Source organism: Haliaeetus leucocephalus, unplaced genomic scaffold (genome assembly GCF_000737465.1).
Source record: "Haliaeetus leucocephalus isolate CR32 unplaced genomic scaffold, Haliaeetus_leucocephalus-4.0 Scaffold473, whole genome shotgun sequence".
NCBI lineage: Eukaryota > Metazoa > Chordata > Aves > Accipitriformes > Accipitridae > Haliaeetus > Haliaeetus leucocephalus.
The window spans coordinates 7,507,108-7,529,800 of NW_010972909.1; the positions used below are offsets into that span (position 1 = coordinate 7,507,108).

Below are 22,693 nucleotides of genomic sequence, written 5' to 3' on the forward strand. Positions count from 1 at the left end.
TGAAGTATTTCTAGTTGATTATTTATTCCCCAATTTCAGCTGACCAATACCGCTTTGTACAGAATCCAGAAAACTCTCCTGTGGTGCTTCTTGACCGTGCTTTTATGTCCTCTAAAGCCCTTTCCTTTTCCCTGACAAATTACAAACAGGAAACATTAAATGTAAGATCTAGGTTACATTTTATTGCTTCTTTGGAATTACTGTGCATATTTTAATGTCCATATAGATGAACTTTCTTTTCTATAACAATTTTTTCAGCCCTGAAAATATGTTATTTCACTTCCCATTTGAGTTTTAAAATCTTTTTTTCCGTTTTATAAAAAGCTAGACCTTCATTTTCAATTTTTAGTTCAAATAAAATAATTATCCTGTTGTTACTTTTTTGACAGCAAGAAGAATACATTTCAGATGAAGCACATATTTTATTCTATTTTAACTGTTTGTGTTTCCCTAATTGCAAGAAAAATTCAATGATGATCTTTTTACAGATTGATAAATATTTTAGCGTAGATTTTCTGTTGGAAGAAAACATCCAAGTGAAGGGTACAAGATTGGCAGGCTTGTGTCTTATGTACAAAAGCTTTTATTTCCCTTAAAAAGTCTTGCTGTTGCTAGCATTAGTGTCTCTCCATCCAAATGCATTTGTTAAGCAGTCAGTAAATGATTAAGGAGCTGGAGGGACTGATTTATGGAGCAAAATTAATTGAACTAAATATGCATCGCTCCGTTAAGTGACAACTGGGAAGTGTGGGAGAACATGATATAGCTGTCTGCAGCTACCAGAGGGGTGTAAGCAGCAAGGAGAGTACAGGCTTCACAACCAGGTACAGCTGTGTCTTTTTTGTGACCCAGATTGCCCATCATTCTCCTCCTTCAGGCGGTGAAAGGGGTGAAATGCCTGCATGTCCCCCAGAAAACCGGCACCAGGGATGGTTTAGGGTAGTGCAAACTGCACTAAATAGCTCTGAAGCCACTAAATACTGTTGTATTTTGTATATACTACAAAAGCCAATGGAGTGAAATTTAAAATTGGGGAGCACTAGGTGGGAATATCAAGGAGAACGGCAAGCTTCCTTACGGCAAGATAGATTACTCTGAAGAAAGGGCTTCCAAGGAGAATTGCAGGCAAGGGCCACTTCCTGGAAATCCTTAGTACTAAATTGATCCTAAGATTCAGATAGGCAGTGTACTGAAAGGACACTGCTTCAGCAAGCATTCCTGAAATAGGTCCTTTTACTTCCAATTTCTGTGCTTCTGTGAAGAGAACTACAGGCAGGTAATTTAACAAAATACATCTCAGCCCATTTCAGCCCTTCTGTAAGCACTTGGACTATGCTCTTGGGATTTCGGTGGAATCTAGCTCACTCGTTGAGAGCGGCTTGATTTTTAGCTACTTGATTCTCGACAGTAATGTTGCCCTTTTCTTTTGAGTCCCCATCTCAGAGTACTTTATCATAGTTTAAACAGTAAAGGAGAAGAAAGCTGCTGATGCACTGGATACACACAGAACCATCCGGCACAGAGCAGAACATTTTACTGTGACCTGGCTGAATTTGCGGCACTGCGTTGCTTACCATTTCCAGGGGTACTGTTTGCTTGCTTGCCTTGGCTCAACTGTGGCTATTGCTGATAGCATAATTGTGAGCAGCAGATTGAGAGTTAGTCATGCAAAGGATTTCCCAGCAAATCGCATTTCCTCTGACATTGGCGAAACAGTGTAATGCATTCAGGGTGTAATTGGCTCTGTGCAGGGTGCCCTAGGTAGGAATTGGGCAGTATATAAGCCTGTGCTATGCCCTCTACTGCGAGGCAGAACTTACCTTTGCTGAAGACGTGTTCTAGTCCATCCTGGTAAGTATCCTGCTTGATACCTATGGTACTAGTTTACATACAGCCACGTAGCATGCCTTTTTCCCAAGTTCACTAGTCTGATGAAAGACAGAATTTTACCCCCTCCCGGCTCCTTTGTCTACCAGCTCTAACCCTACTTTGCAAGTTTGAGTGCCATCCAAAAGTATTTCTAAGTGGAACAAAAATAGACATGCTTTTAAATATTTTATGTTCATACTTTAAGGGAGATTGACACAATTTGAAGAGGAAAGCAGCCTACAACACCTAAATTAAAAATAAATATTTATGTTCACATTTGTTCATCAGCTTTCCAAAATGTAAAAATATGTTTCATGTTGTTTTAAATAATGAAATGTGAAACAAATGAAAGATAAACTTTCTACAAGCTGCAAAGAAATAAGAAGACAAAGGCTTTGTTTATAGCTTAGACTTCAACAGTGCCCTTTGACAGCCAATACAAATCTTAATTACAAATGGAATTATACATATAAGAACTGTTCAAAACAAAGGAGTATTTTTTTTCTCTCTCTCTGGTTTTCTTTGTGATAGTTTTAATTAGCTGCAACTCTTTGAACAATCATAGTCCTTGACTGCTCCTCAGATACCGATGGAAGTTGTTAACTTCAAATGGCATCTATAGGACTGCAGAAGTCTGGGTTTTCCTCTGAACAGCATGCTCCCCATTGCTAAATTTATTCTTGGATATATCAGGATTCTGCATACATACCACTTAATTGAGAAGCGAGCATTGTCCAATAACATTCCAGTGATTGACATTAGGACACAATAAATTGGATTAATAGGCTGCAGCACCCTACCCACACTGGCAGAACTTTAATGGACTTCCGTAATAAAGTAAGCAGCAATAGGGCAAATGTGTTTTGAAAAATAACCCAGTCAAATAATATGGAAAAACAATCATTCGAAATAATGGCCAGCCATACATGGTATTTTCCTCATGATAATCAGGAACCTTGCCTTTAAAACAAATGGAGAGTGGAAAGGACAAGTGAGTTGCCAGTGTGGAAACTGCTGTGCATCTGCTGCTGACAATTTGTGTACGGTTGTGGGGAAATGTGTCTTCCCATCTTGACCTAAGAAAAATTTTTTTTAAATTCCCTATGGCAAACTGTTTAAAAATAGAAGAGATCTCCCTTCCATCCCAGTTAAACAGCCTACAGGTGTAGGCACTGGTCCTGCGTCGGGGTACACCCTTGCACTGGGAAGAGAGGAGGGCACCCTGCACCCACCGGAGCTATTCAAGGGATGAGGACACGCGTGAGAGGGCACTCCTGCCGTAGTCTGTGAGATTGGGGGTTGAGGTGTCACAGCCAAATTTAGGTTTATAATAAATGCTGCCATTACAATATAGTATTCGGGGGAAGAGAAGGTTTTTGCCTGGGATCTGTGACTCACTCTGCTTGGCAGCACACGAGCGTTCATTCATCAGAGCTGTATGCCTGAATCTCTTGCTTGCACGTACTCCTGTGGGGTTTGATGCATAGGCTGTTTAGGAAAGAAGGGCATCTGTTGACAAGTTCAGGACTTAAAGTTGTATATGTTTTAAGAAATGGGAGGGAGGGGTGGAATATTTTTGATGCCTTCCGCTACTATGGAAAGCGTGCGCGTTAGTGCAGAATGGTTGGGAAATGCCTCAGAGAAACGTTGTGCAGAACTGTAATACGGGCTAATGCTTTTTTAAAAATTCACTTTGTTTCAATAAGGAAAACTGAGAAATTAGTTATTATTAGTCATTATTACAAACAAACTAGAACTGCTTTTCCATTTTACTTCTCAGTTTTTATTAAACATGAACTGTGCCATGGAAATTAAATGAAATGACGTACAGTACAAAGCCTGATCAGTGGAATGTGACCTAATCTTTCAAACAGAGATATTGCTGCATTGATCTCTTGTTTATTTGCTGACTTTCAGACAACTCATGCTGAGCCATAGAAGAATGTCACTCTGATCTCCAGTGGAATGGAGAGATGCAGCTAACACAAAGATTTTTGTGAAGGAGAGGGCAGATACCTTTAATATTGTCTTTCAAATTTCCTTTTCAAATGACAGTTCAGGATGCAATAAGTAGTTTAATAGTGGATGCCCTGTAAGAATTCGTGCAAGTCTTTCCTCAGTTTTTTTCCCTCCATATTCTCTCTTTTGTCACTTCCTGCCCCTCAAGTCTGAAAAAATAAAAAAATTGCATTTTTTTAAACTATTGGTTGAATTTGTTTAACTATCAGTTAAACTATCATGTGTTTATTAACTATCGGTTATATTGCAGTGACATCCAGGAACCCCACAGTTTAACAACCCTGGCTTTATAGGAAACCAGAGGGAGAGAGAAGACAGTCTTTTTCAAATTTAATTTGTATGCACTTGGTTTCTCAAGGTCTTTGCAAGAGAAATACCCAGAAAAGCAACAAATAGCACTTGGGGTAAATTGGCTAAATGTGCATATGTCTGCTAGAAAGAAGAATTTTTGAATTTACTTCTGAGTAGAGTAACACTAGCTGTTGAAATAATAATGCATACTCTTTTTGTTACTCTTATTAATATCTCTGGATCTGATCTTTTTTTTAAGTTAGTAAAAAAAAATTATTCTGTTTTAAAAAATAAACATCTGTACCTATGAAAATATATACTGGAAATGATCCTAATCTCATTTAAAGCGGTACAGCTTGCTTTCTTTAACTAGATTACTGCTGATTTCTACCAGCTTAGGTTTTTCATCCTTATTTTTAAAAGCAGTTGAAGTGAGATTCCCCTGCCCCTTAACTTCAAGAGTATCAGGTTTTTGCATGTCATGATCTTCATAAGATTTTCAAGTTTTTGCCACTGTAAATGTCTTCTTTTTTCTTCCTTTTAAAGCAAAGAACCGTGGGATTGCAATTCCAGTGGATTTGGACAGCCAGGTCAACACCTTGTTCATGAAGAGTCACTCTAACATGGTGCAGAGGGCAGCCATGGGGTGGAGAATGTCAGCCCGCAGTGGACCTCGTTTTAAAGAAGCTCTTGGTGGGCCTGCCTGGGATTACAGGAATATAATAGAAAAACTACAGGTACAAAAATAGCAAATGGCTTGGGCAGCAGTTGTGGTAGTGCATTTTACATGTCATCTTTCTTCCCTAGGATGTAGTGTCCTCCTTGGAGCAGCAGTTCACACCCATGATGCAAGCTGAATTCTCAGTGCTGGTTGATGTGCTGCACAGTCCAGAACTTCTTTTTCCTGAGGGGAGCGATGCTAGAATAAGATGTGGTGCTTTCATGTCCAAGTAAGTAGTGTAAGGAGAGGCCTATTTGCTTCTTTGGAAAAGATGGTAGGGAGTTAAAATTTTCAACAGCACTTACCTCTCATTTTCAACAGTGACTTAAGCATGTAAGTGTCTGAGTTCATACTGAAAAATTAAACTGAGGTCTTTTGCTGCATGTTTTATGTTTCTCAGCAGTTTAGGAGTCTGGAGAGGAGTAGAGAGAGAGGTTGCTTGCCTTGTCTGCCTAGAACTGGGATGTTAGTAGCTTGTTAAAATTGTGGCAGGCTCAACCTACTAATGTTTTCTTAATGGGCTACTTTTGCTATTAAGTTTCTCCAAACCTACAGCAGAATCAGACTTTCCATAGTAGAAGTTTCAAGAATTCATAATGAGGTGGGGTGCTCAGGGCTAGTGTTTTTTTGTTGGGGTTTTTTTAGGTACAGCAAATCAATCTTTTGATTTTTATTTTAAACTGCCAACAGCTCTTTTAAAAATACATTTCACTGGCACCCCTACCTGATCTTGAATTATTAGATATTTTATTTGCAGTGTGTGCATTGGAATAGAGTCTTGCAATTTTTTTATTAGTCCTCAAGTGAGATGCCCTCCCTGCCCTTGAGAAACTATAATTTAAACAGAAGTAACTTGGGGGAAATGAACACATTTGGCAGCTCTCCTGATTCCTTAGGTTTTTGCATATTCTGCAGAGGTAGCATTATAACAATATACTTTATATGTTTGGAAAAATTAAGCTAAATTTTGAGCTTTTCCTATCCCATGCCCTTTGTCCAAACTCCTGTTCAAAGTCAGCATCAAATCAAGTCTAGGGCTGCTGGACGTGGCCCATGTAATGCAATAAACAGTTTTCTGTTTTATTTAATTAACTTCCATGGCAAAGGAATGCTTTGCAGAGCTATGCAGAAATCCCGAGATAAAGATGTACTACTTTAAAAATATTGCTAGTACTGCAGGCCTGAGAGCTGCATTGTTTTGGACTCATAGCTCATGAAATGGCGGAAGATGACAGTGGGAAAGTCTTGCACGGTGCCTCCACTGAGCCCAGGATGGCGTTAGTGCACTAATCCCTGGAGGTATTTAAAAGACATGGAGATGTGGCACTTAGGGACATGGTTTAGTGGTGGACTTGGCAGTGCTAGGTTAACGGTTGGACTCAATGATCTTAGAGGTCTTTTCCAACCTAAATGGTTCTATGATTCTAACTTAGCAGTGATCTAAATATAATCAGTTCTGTTGGGTTACAGAGCGCTGGTCTAGATGATGCAGTGTCAGCCCTCCCAGCCCTGTTTTGGTGACTGTTTGTGATTTAGGACCATTAATGATGCCATCTTTCAGTGTAAATCGGTGGCCGCAGTGCCTTTGCTATATGCTGGTTTTAGGCTGTAATTTGATGAACACTGTTCTATCCACCATAAGCCAGCACTGGTACTGAAGGAAAAAACCTGTTCAAAGCCTTCAGATTTCCTCCCCCCTTCTATTTTCACAAATGTTTCTCCCGCAGTGTGTGAACCAGGGCAAGGACCTCCTCTGCACAGAGATAGAAAGGCTGCTTCTGGAATTGGCTTAAGCTGACTAAAACCCAAACTCCCATCGCAGTTGTAGTTGGGAGTCACAAATGTACCTTGTTTTCTGGCTTGAAACAGTCTTCTAAAGTTGTTGTGTGAATGTAAACAGTGGTTTTGTTTCATCCAAATGTCTGCATTTCTGAACACTTCTGTGTAAGGTTTTTGGGAATCCTTTTGGCTGGATGCCATTTGCTAATTATAAATATATTATAACCATCATAGAAGTCGGAAGGTGTAAAGGTTGTAGCTTTTTAAGTTTGCAAGGTGCATGGTGAACATTGCTTACCTTTAAATAAAGGTTAAAATAAGTTACCTTTAAATAAAGAAAGGATGAAATAACAAGTTTGGATCTTAATCTGGAAGCACTCATAAAAAGTAGATGTAGAATTCTGCCTTCTGTATGGGCAGTAAGGTATGCAAATTGACACAAAAAACCTCACAACACCTTGAACATGCCATTTCCTTTTTAATTATGATTTCTCTTGTCTATTTTTATTTCCTTTCCTTGAGGAAAAATATAGTGATGGGCAATTTTTGCATATAGAAATTGTAGTATGGTTTATCAACAATGTGCAATGCTCTTTAAGGTTTAATATTTTACTTTAAGGTTGATTAATCACACAAAGAAGCTAATGGAGAAAGAAGAAAAACTCTGCATTAAAATTCTTCAGACATTACGAGAAATGCTTGACAAGAAAACCAACTTTGCGGAAGAGGTACTGCTACCATTTTAGTATTAAATATAGAACTAATAGCATGGTATTACAATGTTGGTTCTAGAACAGTAACAGAATCTGACATGATTTCAATTTTGTACATGTTTTAAAGATAATGTGGTGTCTTAGGAACAATATGGTAAGGTAGAAAGTAAGATTGGAACAAAATAAACTATCTGCCTTACATAGATAGTTTTGTATCAGGGACTTGACAAGAGTCAAGGCAAGGAAGATGAAATCAATTAGCAGTAGCAAGTATTACTATATATGATTATTATGTATTGGATATCCTGTATTTCTGGAGACTAGTCTTCTTATGTCACATCTGACTTCATCTATCATAAAATCAATTGGAAACATAAGGATTTTTAATTGCAAATGTACAGTTTTTCCCTGCTGCCTGTGGTGCCAGATTTTTCTACTCCATACGCTTTCTAATGCTCGTAAATGCGTGACGGGAATATGTAATGTTTAAGCAGAGCTGCCGGTTTTGGGGATAAGTGACATCGTCTGTACCCTGGAAGTGTCTAATTATTTCTTGCACTCCTCTCTCTCCCCTTATTGCCCAGTTTTCTCTTGCAAAACCAAGTTTTTTAAATACCTCTTTCCTCTTGCCTGTGCCTTTGGGTATCAGTAGCTAGATTCAGATTTACATGTCAGCTGCCTCTTCTTTTTGAGCCTGATTCCTGTGCCTTTAGTGTGGTTTCCTCTTATCCATATTTCTGAGTATTCCCCAAATTCTTTCAGTATTACTCACTCTTAAGTATGAATCATAGAGCTATTATCTAATGTCTTAGTGCCGTCATTTTCATTTGTTCACAGCTGACATGTTTAGTCAAGTATGTTCATGGGTTTCACTTTACCTGGAGAAAAAATACTGATTACAACACAGTGTCGTACTGTTTTGCTGTCTTAGGCTTTTACACCCAAATATTTTTGGATGTCTAAGTAACAGTGCTTATTCATGTTATTGTACCTGGCAAAATTATCCACCATTCAGGTATACTAGCTATGAGATTAAATCTTAACTGCAATCTAACATTAAGAAAAATAAGGTCCGTGGTGATTAAGGTGCCCATGCCTATTTCTGGGTGTTTGGGATTTTAATTTTAAAGTTAAATGTTTTGGTCCAATCATATGATGTGATAAAGTACCAACACATTCTTTTCTCTTTTATGTTAGATGAGCAGTATATTAGAAATGGGAAATATTCACAGTGTCTTTGTTTTTACTGTGTATCGTTTGTTTTGATTTCAACATATGGACATGGGAACATATTGCCCAGGCTTCTAAGCAACCTGCTAGACAGGATAAAAAAAAATCTAAAGGCAGAACAGTGAGATGAAGACAAAGGCAGCAATAGCAAAACATCAGCCCTTCTCTATGCAAAACCAACCAATGCACACAGAGAAAACCAACCTCCTCTTCACCTCCTGCTCGAAGAAAAATGTGGCTAGGCCTGGGCAGACAATTTTTTTTTTAATGTCATAACAAGGGTTTCACAGGTGAAGCAGGACATTATTATTCTTAATTACTATTCATACTTCTTTTAATAGCTTTCTGGCTCCATAATGCCACTGCATCACATGGAAAAACTAATTTGCTTTTCTAACTGTATGCTATGCCAAACCTCTCCAAAATAATTCAGTAGACCCACCAAAAGTTAATGTCGTCTCAGGACTACAGGGGATAAAAAAGCAACGCTTTAATGTATGACTTAAAACAAGCTAACAAAAAATTTTCCTGTTTTAATTGCTCTTTGTACCCTGTTGTGGATGCTGGTAAAGCGAGACTGAGTGAAGCCACCAGAGGGAGCGTGCTCCATTGGCATGTAGAGGCTCTTCACCCAGCCAGCCCAGCCCCTGGTTCTTGGGAGTGAACATAGTGTATGCCCAGACCCCTCGTGTGACCTCCACCATCTATCTCGGTAGGGCATGGTGGATGGAATTGGTCGTCAGGAAACAGAATTTCTCCCTTGTGCTTTCTCTCAAGTCCCATAGATTTTACACTGAGGAATGTAATGAATCAGTGCAAACAAACAAGTGAGTAAACAAGCTTGTAGGGTCTGCAAGTGCTTCTCCAGCTCACTACTCTTATGAGTCATTGTTCATGGTAGGGACTTCAGAATAGTAAAAATAGCACAATGAATAACCTCTTGCACGTGTTTCCAACTTTTTTTGAACTGTGATCTCTGTGCCTGCAAGGTTATTCAACTATGTTATGCAGATACTAAAAAAAATTATAGTAGTAAATACATAATGGTAGTACCAGAACAGAGCTATAGAGGGACACATGACATTTTAACAGAAAGCCTGAGTTTGTTATCACCCATCATAACATATTTTGTGTGACAGATTTGACAAATGAAAAATCTCTGGTTTCTACAGACTTTCGCACAGTGAGAAACAAGGAAAAAATAATGAAATAAAATTTCTTTCTCTCTCTTTCTCTTCCCTTTACCTCCCACAGTTGAGAATCCAGGTCTGGGAACCTTGCCTTCCAGTCTTTATCTTTCATTTGACTAGTGGAAGGTAGCCTGTTTCATTGAAGGAACGGGAGGAAAAGATAGCTGTAGGTACTTATTTCACTGTTTTTATGCCTGTTCCTGTATCCACTGTCTCAGCTCTCTTGTTGCACCTCCCATTGCTGGTGTGCTTCAGGGCTGCTCGTGGTCTCCTGGCTCCATCCTCGGTTGCCTTTGCAGTCAGCCTTTGAGGCAGTGCTTCCTTGTGCGTTGTTTTGCTTAGTGCCGCAACACCTAACCATGTTAGGAATTAAAGTTTCATTTCAGAAGTTTGATTTAAGGTATATAAATGACACACAAAACCTCTTGGTCATTGATTGGCTTTCATAAGTAATTGTGGGTGATTATTACGATCTCCTGGGAGTTCTACATTAAGTCTTAGTCCTATTTGTATTGATTAGGTAGCTAACTGGAATGAAACTTGATCTACAGCCCCTCTCTTACAGAAGGTTCTTCCAGAACAGTGTTAAAAAACTTGGGTAAAGCAGTGTGCGGAGGAAGTCGATGCTGCCTCTGTTCAGACAGTTACTGTGGTATAGATAAAAGCCTACTTTAGACTGACTGTTTAAGAGAAACAGGAGAGACAGAAAGGACTGTGTTTGGACTACATCTGCCCTGTCTATGTATGTTTTTTGTTGCTGGCCATTTTTATACCCATTTTGCAAGACCAGAAGGATCTTGGTCTAGAATTTTTGAGTTTTTTTAGGCAAATCTTTTTTGTCCTTCACCGTAGTGCTTGATTTTAGTTTAATTTCTGTTTGAATGCTGCCTCTAGACCTACCTAGATGTCTCAGTTTGAATCTGAGTAACATTTCCAAAAGCACCTGAATGCTTCCAGAAGAATCACCGATGCATGTTCACTTTGCAAATGACTGGAGCAGTTTAAAATCTTAGCGTTATCTTGCTGCCCTGCTGAAAGCAACTGTCCCTACAACGGAGCTGGTGGGCCAGGAGGGGCGAGTCCTCCCAGCTGCTTCAAAGGGGGTTCAGAAGCTTAAACTAAACCTTCCTTCAGTGAATTGGATGAAGTTGTTGAACTGTTGACTGTGTGCCCATATGGCAACTTCTTAACCCACTCCAGCTGCTGGCATGTCAATGCCTCAGGCATGGACAACCTTCCGATTTCCCAACTGTTCTTAAATGAGGTCAACATCTCTCGGGGAAAAAAAATACTATCTCTGATAATGTGTGTATAGGACAAGTTTCGTGTAACGTTATTGGCTGATCAGAGTGTTAATGGATGATAGTGCATTACAGAATATGGCAGAATCCAAGCCTGTATACCCTGCCAACTGGTAGTTCCTAAGGGAAACACTATTATAAATAGATTGAACCCTTCAGTAAGGGTTACTTGTGCTGCAGAACACAGATTTTATACTTTCTTCCTGCTTTAGGTGTTGAACTACAGTATAAATAATTGAAAACTGCATTTTTTTTTAAGTGTCAGTAGAACAAAGACTGTGTAAGCTGCTTAATTGTCAGAAATAAGTAGTTGTGCTTTTTGCCTTTTTTTGGAAAAACTCATGAAAAATGTCTTGCTCTTATACGTTTGCACTAGCTTCATGATTTAAAATCCTAGAAGTAGCGTTGTAGCCTTTCGTTTTGCAGTGTTAACATTTCTGCATTCCACTTTAGATATGAAATGTAAGCTATCCTCTCATCTTTGTTTTCAGCAACAGCAGCAAATATACATGGGAAAAAATAGTACAGCTTCAATGTAAATACAAATGTATTATATTCCTGTAAGATGTAGTCCCTGGTATGGCCACTATTGGCTCTTGGTCATTTTGTGCCAGAAGACTTCAGTCTTTGCATGTGGAGCTGTTGACAAAACTCCAATGATTTTGTCAAAAGCAATAGTCCCAGTTCATGAATGTACTGATCTACGAGTCAAGCTGAAACCAGTGGGAGCTGAAGGTCTTTTTCTGCTGGGAAAAATGGTTTCAATGTGTCTTAGAAGCCAGGACGTGTTGCTGGGAGCCACTACAGTGTGTCGTGGGGGGAATTTAAAATTGAGAGAGAGATTCAGATTGCTTAAAGAATCACCTCCAATTGTATTAGCAATAGAAAAATTATTTAATGGAAACTTGTATAAAAGTGCGACTTCACAGAATTCGTTGGCAAGGTTCACTCTATTACTTAGTACATGTATAAAATGCACACAGGAAAATTAAATCAGAACCAAACTAAACATATATATAGGGACCAAAACCATAATAGGGTAAAAGGAAATGTGCGAAAGGGTAAGGGAGACCCTCCCAATGAGTCACGAGGTTCAGAGAAGACCCCCTTGCTTTCTAAACTTCTGTCGGAGTCTAGGTGCAGATGGATCAACTCCTAGTCCCAGACTTGGTCAATGGTTTATATCTAAAAGGATTATGAGTATAATAGCAGTCTAAAATTCATTCACAGCCGAATAAAAATCACAACAGTAATTTAAGTATAAATTTGAAAGTATTAACTTATATCTTATAATATACTTGCTATAACTTATAATATACTTGCTGTAGCTTGCTATAGACTATTCAGGTTAGTACGCATGCATAAAGACACTAAGAGAAATATATATAAGAGAGTAAAAGAGAGAGAGGAAGAGGTATACCTGTTAAAAATTCCTCTCAAGGTCAGTGAAAATATTCATGTCGAATGCTTCAGCATTTGTCTCGATGTGCGAAGGGTCAAGCCTCAAGGAGTGAAGAGAATCAGCACAGGTTGTGTTGGCTTTCAGTGACAGACCTCGTGATTTTTGCAAACGGGAAAGTTTGCAAACTCTGAGAGGTGTCCCACTCAGAGGAAGATGCTGGTCACAGCCCACTGTGGTCCAGGAGAGCTCAAAGGGCCTCACTTAGTACCGCTGCTTATAGGTTCGGGAGTTGATTGACTTCCGTCATTAACAAATTTCTAGAATCCCAGCTGCGCTGGAAAATTCCGAGACTGTTGGAGAATAGCTCAAAACATAGATATGGGATGCTCCAAGATTGTCAGGGGAGGATTGTAATGTCTCAAGGTTGTTATGAGAAAGAACTGGCTGCAGGTTGTTAGAGACCTGGCTATCTCTACTCCCATCCCCCTGCCTTTGCCGGGCAGCAGGAGTCCTTGAGATGCACAGCATATCTTCCTGTCTTAGCTGTGTAAGAGCTCCTGCCACAGTCAAGGGTCGCTTAACTGCCAGACTCATTACACTTATGAGAAGGGCTAGCGAGCCTTCCTGAGTTTGTAAATCAGCCTGGAGAGGGGGAAAGAAATGCACCACCACACAGTGTCCCAGTGTTGCAGCTCTTTGAATCAAAGACATTCTCAACGTAAACTGCATTCTATTCTATAGCCTCATCTTTTCAAGATGATTTTACTTATTTGCATCTGCAAATTAGGCAGCATTCAGATAAATAACGTGTAGGTAAAAACGGGGAAAAAAGAGAATAATTCTGAGTATGTGGGGCTTGCTGAATGTATTATACCTTAAAAGGATGCTTATTTTAAATGGGAGGAAGAACAGGATCCAAAATTCCTTTATTTCTGTTACTACTCACATTTTGGATTAGTGGCACTGCAGGCATTCTGAAAAATTACATTTAATTTTTCACTGTTTCTGCTGTCTTATTTGTGCTCATTTCTAAAAATGCCTATGCGCTAGCCTGTTTTTTCTCATTCTCAATAGGCCATTCTCCTCACTAAGCTCAAGTGTGGCTGTAAGGTAATAGGGTGTTAGAAATACTATAGGCAAACTTTTAAGCTCAATGCTGTTTATTTTGAATTTTTAAAAAAAATCACTTGTACATTTCAGCTCGTAAAGGACATTTTTGCAGTATCCTGCATTAAAAACTCTCTCCTTAGGAAAACAGCCACAGTTTGGGGGGGACTGGAGGTGCAGGGAGGAAGAATGTTTGGTTACCTCTAGCAGTGCCAGCCTGGTTGCTGTGACCGGCACATATGTCTGGTACGGTCAGGAAGCTGCTGTTGTGGTTTTGTCGAGACAGTTAAGTGATGAAGTACGGCAGAAAGTTCAAACAACTGGGGCAAACCCCTCCATCTGTGCAATGGTTTACGTGAAGGTGGTGGTGGTCTGTTGCAGAACTAAAGCCTGCACTGATTCATTGCAGTGGAGGATTCAAGCCAAATTTGCTATTGCTGTGAATCCTCTGAGCCAGTGCGGCAGGAACATCAGAGCTTTCAGATATGCAAGACTAAACACTAAATGTGGTCAGACCCTTAAAGTGTGGTAATTTCTCATTATACCCATACACTGACATTTTACAAGCCAAAGAAATAAAACCTACAGAGAAACAAACGAACGCAGTTTTACTTTTCCCCCCTCTAGGCTTCAAGATGGAATAATTAAGCGAAGAGGTACCACAAGGTGTGTGATACCGCCATTGGTACTAGCGAGGTGTTGTTAGCCAGTGCTTAGTGCCTCAGGCCATCAGCTGCTATTGGCATGTTGTTATTGCTGCGTGTTTCTGGTGCTTTGACATGCGGTATCAACTAGACCTATTCTGAAGTAGCATCCTTCATCTTTGTGGTATCCTTTATCCCTCCTGTAATGTGCATTGTTCTGATCTAAAGCAGAATACTACTGTACGTTGTGGGGAACATCCCCCAGATATTCTGCTGGGTTTCCAATCATGTGCATTTATAGAGAGATTTATTTTGCTTCTAGTGCAAAAACCTCTAAGTGCAGCTACTCAGTATATGAAAAGCATGGCTTCTTTTTAAAAGGAGATTATTCTTTTTTCAGTAGGTAACAGGTCCCAGATATTTGATCCAGATTTGGACCGTTATCTGCCTGTGTTTGGAAGCCTGTTCAAAGCCACTTTACTTGGACCAGCTGTGAGGTCCTTATAGTGGTCTGTGTCAAGGATAGTTTCAGGCAAAGTGCATTGCTCTTGTTGACCTGGACAAGAACTTTCAACTGAAAGTCTCATATATCAAGGACAGGTAGGAGACAGCACTTCTGACCTCTTATGAAGTGCAACATCCTGATCTAGTGAAAGATGAGCACTTTAATCTCCTGCAGTGGGAGTGAAGCACATGCCTAACTACTTTGCAGGACTGGGTGCATTCGTGCCCTCTCTTTAATATGTATAATTGTTAACTGTCACCATGATCCAAATATATTATCTCCAGAGACTTTTGCTACTTTTAGCTCAGCTGATAGTTGAGTGGGCAATGGTGTTCACCACTCACTGGTAGTTATTCTTCTTTGTTTCAAAACCTTGATTTTGTTTGTTCATTCTCCGAGTCATAAACAAATCTAGTGGCAGGCTGAAAAAACACATGGTTGTAAACACATTTCTTCCTAAAGATTGTAGCCTCTTGGCAGCTTATATTTATCAAATTTTCAGAATATGATATGTTGTTACCCAGATTTGTTTCAGAAATATTAAGCCCCAAATCCTGATTCATAAATTGTTTTGGAACTTGTATCATCTGCCTTTCTCACATATAATATATTTCCTCTAAAGGAGCATCTGATACTGTAAAATATTTTTTCTGTTGATACTGATTTAGACAGCATAGCCAAAACAATAACAAACTGGGGTAGCTCGTTCCTCTCTCTCTGAACTTCAAATGACCAATTTCTGCTCTGGAATTTCCCCTTTACACAGTGTAAGTGACATAAGGATGCTCCTTATTTTCCCCTTCTTTTTTCATATCTATACCTTTCTATGGATCTGATTTTAGGAACAGCAAACCAGCAAGAAGATCTTAACTGCCTTCAAACTGTTTGGCATCCTTCTCTATTAATATTACTTTTAGTTAAAAACAAATGGAAGAGTGCAAGGGAAGGAAGCTGTTTAACAAATGAAACCTGAACATAGCTCTAAATATGTTTAATCTCACCTTACTCAGACACAAAATTCATGGAACTGATCAGAATCCGTAACGTGAACAAGAACAGTTGGATTTTATTTTTCTTGTTTTGAATACTGGTGGGATGGATTTCACTAAAACTTCAGTTCATCTAGAAGTTAAATTCCATGCCCACTAGAGCTATTTGAATCAAATTCTACATCATGAAGGCATCAGGATCAAGGTTTTCTTTCTGTCTGGTTTTATTTATATATTTTAAATTGTTAATAAAGCAGCCAAAGATTTTTAGGAATTTAATAGAAGTTTCAGCAGATACTAGATTGGCAAGGGGCTAGGTAAATGACCAAAGGTACGTTGTAGGTTAATATGTAAAATGAGTCAGCAGTTCTATCATATGGTTCATGTCTCCAGGTGTGTGGAGTTTTCTGTGAGGATATATTCATATGCATAAATATAAATATTTATTTTAGATGATTTATTCCTACTCCATCTCTTTTTTTTTTTTTTTTTTTAATGAGCAGCATATTACCTCAATGGTGGAGTCTTGTTAGAAGATAAATATTTGAACGTACATTCTAGGTCCTACCATATTGTTTTGTTTTTAATGGAGTAGATGTTCTTGCTTAGAATATAAAGTATCTGGTACACGTTAATGCTCTCAGAGTTACTTAACAGGAAAAACGTAATTCCCATGGCCACCCTAATTTTAGTAATTGGTGCTTGTTTAAAGTAGCTGGTTGACATCCCAAGAGGCCTGTGTCTGTGCTGATTTGCAGAGCAGGAGCAATTCACATAGGTGCAATAGGGGTTTTCGTACTCTGCCTGTCTGATACTGGGAGGAGCTACACTGAGGCGAGAAGGGGAGCTCAAAGGAATCTGTGAGTGATGGGTATGGGGAGAGAAACAAATGGCAGGCATCCTGAAGTTTGGGATAGTTGCAGTTTTTCTTGGGATTTAGGAGAATAAAACTGCCTAAACCTTTTTCCTGACTGAGACTGGAGAATGTTTCTCCACACACACCTCCTGCTCCCTTTTAAGTATTAGTTGCCATACAGAAAGTCCACGTTTCTGAGCAGTTTCTGTACCACTGCTGGGTAATATTTATAATTTTTACTGGTGAGCACAGAGGAGTGCTGCAGTATCGCAGAGACCACTGTGTGGCAACTGTGGACTTTTCAAAAATGTCTCCTATCTGTGGGAGCAGGTCAGCTGCTGCTGCTTCTGCACAGCTGAATTCCCACAGCAGTCAAATGTCTGCAGTCATGGAGGGGGCGAGAGAAAATGTCTCCTTTGGTTTTGAATTTCCTTGGAAGGGGAAAAGGGTTCTTTTGTTTTCTGTTTTTTTTGTTGTTGACTGTCACAAATTTGCTGTTGCTTTATTTAATATGTTTGAGCAACAACCCTGTTTGTACTTTACAGTCGCACCAGAGATAGCAGTGAGCAGAATTCAATGCATTGTATTAAGAATGGCCAATGAATATTTATGATAGACCTAGGGAGCCAGTAATAAAAATGAAATCGGCATGATGCCACTAGATCCAAATCTTTGATCTCTGTTTTAAGAGAAAATACAATAAAGTAGGGGATAATGGACTCATTATAATGGAACGGTTAGTGATGGTTAGTTAGGGCAGTGTGAATAGCTGGCATTACATAAACTGCTTTAGTCCAAGATTTACGATTCAGAAATATGTTTCAGGAACTGAGGTTCTACAGAAAACCTCAGTTTATGATACTATTTTCGTTTAGTCCAAACACAAAGAGCTAAAGATGTATTTCTTTCAGATATCAGGACGGACTATGGTCTTGCCTTACTAGGGAAAGCAAAAGCAGTTAAGAACCAGCAAGGCCCTTCTACTCAACCTCTTTCTGTTCTTCTGCTCCTCATCTATTGCCCTGTGAGCAGGTAGGTAGGGTTGAGCATTGCAGGAAGGTGGAAATTAGATTCCATTCCCTGACCAGGCTGTCTTGCTGGATACCAGCTGTGAGGGGACAATTGGGGTCATCAGCAGAGAGAGGAAGGCTCCTGGTTGGGCATCACCCAGGAGGGTGCAAGGGTCGTGGCTGGAGATGTATGCCCCAGCTGGAGCCACCTGCCTCCACGAGGAGCAAGGAGAAACTACTGCAATGTGCTGCAACAGCTTTGGGGAAGCCTAATGAAGGAGTCAGTATTTGACAGAGACGGGAAGCAGGAGCGAGTGAGCTATTTTTCTTTTTAATGGTTGCAATTACTTGCTAAACACCCCTGCCACACTAAGCAAGACGCAGAGGAGGGTTGATTCCAGGCCATAGATGAAAGCTGATCTTGAAGTCTCTGTCTAGCCAGATATGAGGAGGAAATGGAAACTCACTGTTTTCTGATTTGTTTCATACTGATGTAATTTCTAGGGGACTTCATCACTAATGACATCTGGCAAGGGATTAGTCTGTAATGTGGTCCATCTCCCTTCTCTCCCCCTTTTCAAGAAAAAGAAAGTATATGCTATATTGAACTTTGGAAAACAGCTATTAAGCAACCACAGTAACTGCTTCTGATAGGTTTGGGGGTTTTTTTGTTGTTTTTTTTTTTTTTTTTTTTTGTCTGATGAGGATTTTACCCAGCATGTTTGGCCTTGGAGGAGTGCCTGGATGGTATTGCCAGCTGGAATTGTCAGAGCTGCTTTGTCTTCTGTCCCAGGAAAACAGAAGCCTGGCGGGCAGTCACTCTCGCTCTTATTTCATATCCCTGCTTAGTCAGAGTTGCCAACCCCAAGCACTGAAAACCCTGAGTCAGGCCACAAACAAATCACGAGATTTGGCTTGAAAATCATGAGATTTTTTAATTACAAGTAGTTTATTTGGGATTTCTTTGAGTCTTTAGAGTGTCTGTTCTTCCAATTTTATTGTACAAATCCCAGCGCTTGAAATATACTTTATTGAATTATGCAAGTGTTTGTTTACTTAAATGAAAGCCAAGTTCATTTATGGTTACCTGACCTCTGGAGTTCACAGGGAAAAGACCAGAATATCTAAATGATGTGCGTTGACTAGGCTGTTCAATGAGGGGCCTGTTCTGGAGTTGGTGATTGCCCTGAGGATTATGAGCTTAATTATCTTGGTGTCACTTTGACCCCTAGGCTTTTTGCAGAGAATTTTTTTGTTGGGCAGAGCCTGAAAATGTTCTTTCAGTTTATGGCAATGAACACTTTGTGCAGGTTGTGCCTTGTTTACCGTGCAACAGCTTTTCATGAGCAGCACGTGGCACCTTGCCTCACTGGCCTGATTAATCCATTTTCTTCCCACTGCAGTTTTGCCATTGCTCAGGTCTTGCTTGGAGCGCACACGTGCAAATGCTTTCTGCTGTACACAGTCACGAGCGTAACGTGCTGACACGGCGTGGATGTCAGCGAGAGGCTGTGCTGGCACTGAGCTGCCTGAGCTGTGAGACAAGGAAACGTGCTCTGAAGGTTTGGACTAGTGTTGGTAACTCCAGATGCAGAGCTGTCACTTGGGGTTGGGGAGAGGACCTTATCACTCTGAAAATTCTTCTTGGCAGTTGTCCAAAACGTCTTCAAGTACTGAGCAGTTACACTAGTGCTGTCTCCTTATGTTTCTTTTTTCTGCGAGCCTTTTATTCCCCCTGCCCCCCCCCCCTTTTTTTTTTACTACCTTCCTCCTCTTTCATGGAGAAAACTTGATTTTTTTGGACTCCTTAGTTGTATATGGTAGCATTTGTGTGCCATTAGCCCCACATCCAGTAGGGCTGGATGCCAGTCTCTCTCAGGTGCCAAAAAAATTTGGATAACCTTGACTCTCAGGTTTTTCAGTATGAAGACTTCTTACTGACTCCAGGGGAACAAGCAGCTTAGCTTGAACCAGGTGTTTTCTCATGTGCGACCAACTAGAGGTTCTCAGCTCTAGGGTTCCCCTCAGGCCACACTACTGGGTGTAGTTTAGCCCTTTAGGAAATCAAACTCTTCTAAATATACAAATATTTGACTGTGGCTCTCTAAAAATGAAAATCTTTGCATTTAAACAAATGTTGGAAGTCCTGCACATCATTGGGAAGTTCCTCCTTTTTTACTAGTCAGGGCAGTTTTTTTCAAAGGGGCTAGAAGTGTTGCTGGAGAATAGACTATGCAGCCTGAGTTCCCTTGATTTTGCAAAGAGACCCATATTAACTAGGTTGCTTTTGTGAGGCAGAGGAAGTAACAGTGGTAATTCACTGCTTGCAATAAAGTGGGTGATGGTCAGTAAATTTACCCTGGATGGCACAGAGGATTGTTCTGGTTATATGTCACAGTCTTTATTAAATTTGTCCTGGTTGTTGCTAGCATTTTGTTTGTGTAGTAATTTTAATTCCGACAATAAAACTGACCATAAGGACCTAGAACGGGCCTTTTGAAAAATGTTTGAACAGTTTTAAGTTCTCCTTTTGTTCTTTTTCTTCACGTTTAAGTATTCTTACGGAGAATAACATCATGCATGGGAAAAACCTCAGATTTTATTATTTGAGTTTGGATTTTTGTTCTGGTGCTGTGTGTGGAAATGTTTGCGTGGAGAGAAAAAAAAACCCTCACCTGGAGTAACAAGTTTAAGAGATTACTTTGGGCTGTGGTGTGCTTAGTCAGAAATGAGTAATTTGTATTGCAAAGTCTGAGTAAAGTGCTACCTATTTCTGCCTGTGTGTGCAAATAACCTGCTATGCCACCACAGCCAAAGGAAAGGGAGTCAAATGAGAGCAGTGCTGGCTGCATTTGAGCATGCTGAGCATGTGTGTTGAGCTAGTATTAGGAGGAGGCAGATGAACTAGCTCCTTCTGGAGTCCTACCTGATGCTCTGTGAGGTTGGTTAGAAGGGTATGCTTTCCGGAGTGTGGTCTGCAGAGAGTCACTTGACTTAAATGAAGCTGTTTATATAAACAGATTATTTCCATACCTATGATACTGAAAGAGCTTGTTTTAACTCAGCAGCAAATTCTAGCATACCAGGTAATCTAAATAAAGGTCTTTTACTTCCTTTTTTAAAAAAAAAGAAAAAACAGGAAGTCAACTAGTTGATATATACTATAATTCAACATGTATTTAACCTGATTTTTAAGCTGTAAACAATTTGAAACTGGAAAAAACAATTCCCCTGACTTTTTAAACCATCTCTTCTCTCCCATTTATACTTTTTCCTTTCCTCTATGTTTTGTTCTGATTTTTAGCTGGAGAAAGACTTTATTTGGGACCAGGAAAGGAACTGTTGCTGGGATAATGTTTTCTTTTGAACTAGCCAGCAGTTTATGGCTTTTGTGTCTTAAGTTCAGTACTTTGATCACTATCTATCTGTTTTGCTACTAAGCCCTATGTAGTGTGATTTTACTATTGAGCCAGCTGGGGCTCTGCCCCATACAAGAACCGTGAGGTAATAAAATCAGAGTAAATTAAAAATGTTTTCCCAAGCCCTCTGCATGATTCTGAGCTATTAATTTCCCACTGCAGCTTTGCCAGCTGAAAGTAGCTGCTTTATTGCCCTGGACTACGCCGTGCACGTACATCTCCATCTTCCAGCAGGGGCCTCCAAAGCCACAGGAGGTGGCAAACCAGCCGCCGGGCAGCTGCACCAGTGCACAAAGGGGCTCTTTCAGACACGTTCTTGCTAGAAAAGCACATGTGCAGCTAAAACAAGTTACAGTGCCCATCTGACTTGAGCAAGAGCCACCCTGGGGAAACTGTCTTATTTTTTTTCTGAAATTGGTGAATAGATACATTGCCCTAATGCTTGTTTCTGACTTGATGAACACTGTGTTTGGGCCCAGAACTTAGTTCATTCTACATCTTTCTGTCGTGAGAAGGGTTGCTGAAGGACAAGGGAAGGGAACTGATCTCCCCTCTGATGGGCTACTCGAATACAGTGTCGCTTTTTGCCCCGAGTCTGCTGCCTGGTGATGTGCCGTTGCTGTGGACACGTGTCAGTGCAGCAGAGGGTACTTTTAAGTATCACAAGCCAGCTCCCGTTTTGGGCTCCTCTCCAGAGGACCGAATGACTCACCTTCAAAGAAGGTCTCTCTGAAAGTGGAAGCAGGACTTTGCATATGACAGTGCAGAACCTAGCGGTTGGCAGGGCGCCCATTTTCTCCTCCTTAAATCAAGCAAACAGTGTGCTCCTGGGCTTTGTGAATGAAAGATTTGTTGAAAAAAAAATGGTATGAAGTCTTAACAAACACTGATTTAGTAAGCTTGGCTTTGGATTATCTACATAAATTCTTGTTCTGAAGTTGGCTTCTCTTGGGGAAAAAGCATGCTTTTTAAAGTTTACTGAAATGTTGGCATACATGCAAAGAATCACTTCTTGAGTCGTACAGACTTCAGAGACTCTTCCTGCTGTGTTGGCCAAGTTGACTTGCAATGCCCGTTCTCCTGCAGGAGTAATTCTGCGTCAAGGTGGCTCCAAAACTCTGCAAACCAAGAGGGTGATCCAAGAAAAGACAAAGCGGAGGGGCGTGCACACAGTACCCTCCCCTACAAACCTGCCTGCAGTATACAGGCACTCCTGCTGAGCGTGGGTGGGGTGGCTAGCAGCTTCCCAGTCAGTAAGCTGGCTGTCAGCATGAGACTGGTGCAAGCTGGGACGTGTATTAACCCCGCACTCCTCCCAGCACTCAGCTGTGACCTGTGGCTGTTGTATCTAGCAATGCAGCCCTGCAGATGGTGACGCTGGTAGAAGCCCCTTGCCCGGAGTGGATCTAGCGCTTGCCTTTGAGACAGGGAGGAGGATGTTTTGTCCCCAACAGCTAATATATATCCATTATTAAACAGCGCCTGCCTTGTTCGTGGAAAATCCCTCCAGGTGAGCGACACCTGGTGCGATGAGTACGCGCTAAGCAGGGGGGGGCCGTTACCCAGACCTCGCTGCCCGCGCTCGGACGCAGGCCCGGCACGGTTGCAGCGACCCGGCCTGGGGCGCTCCGCGGCCGGCGGGGCGGCA

The 22,693-nt window shown here is 40.5% G+C and overlaps 1 protein-coding gene across 2 annotated transcripts in view; it reads left to right on the forward strand.

Annotated features, from left to right (window-relative positions):
* ITPR2 (inositol 1,4,5-trisphosphate receptor, type 2) overlaps positions 1–22,693 on the forward strand; it is a 267,987-nt gene that overhangs the window by 136,486 nt on the left and 108,808 nt on the right. For both annotated transcript variants that reach the window (XM_010575416.1, XM_010575415.1), the window contains 3 exons: positions 4,726–4,916; positions 4,987–5,129; positions 7,299–7,407. In XM_010575416.1, the coding sequence (XP_010573718.1) occupies positions 4,726–4,916; positions 4,987–5,129; positions 7,299–7,407 (443 nt within the window). The remainder of the gene's footprint in view (positions 1–4,725; positions 4,917–4,986; positions 5,130–7,298; positions 7,408–22,693) is intronic.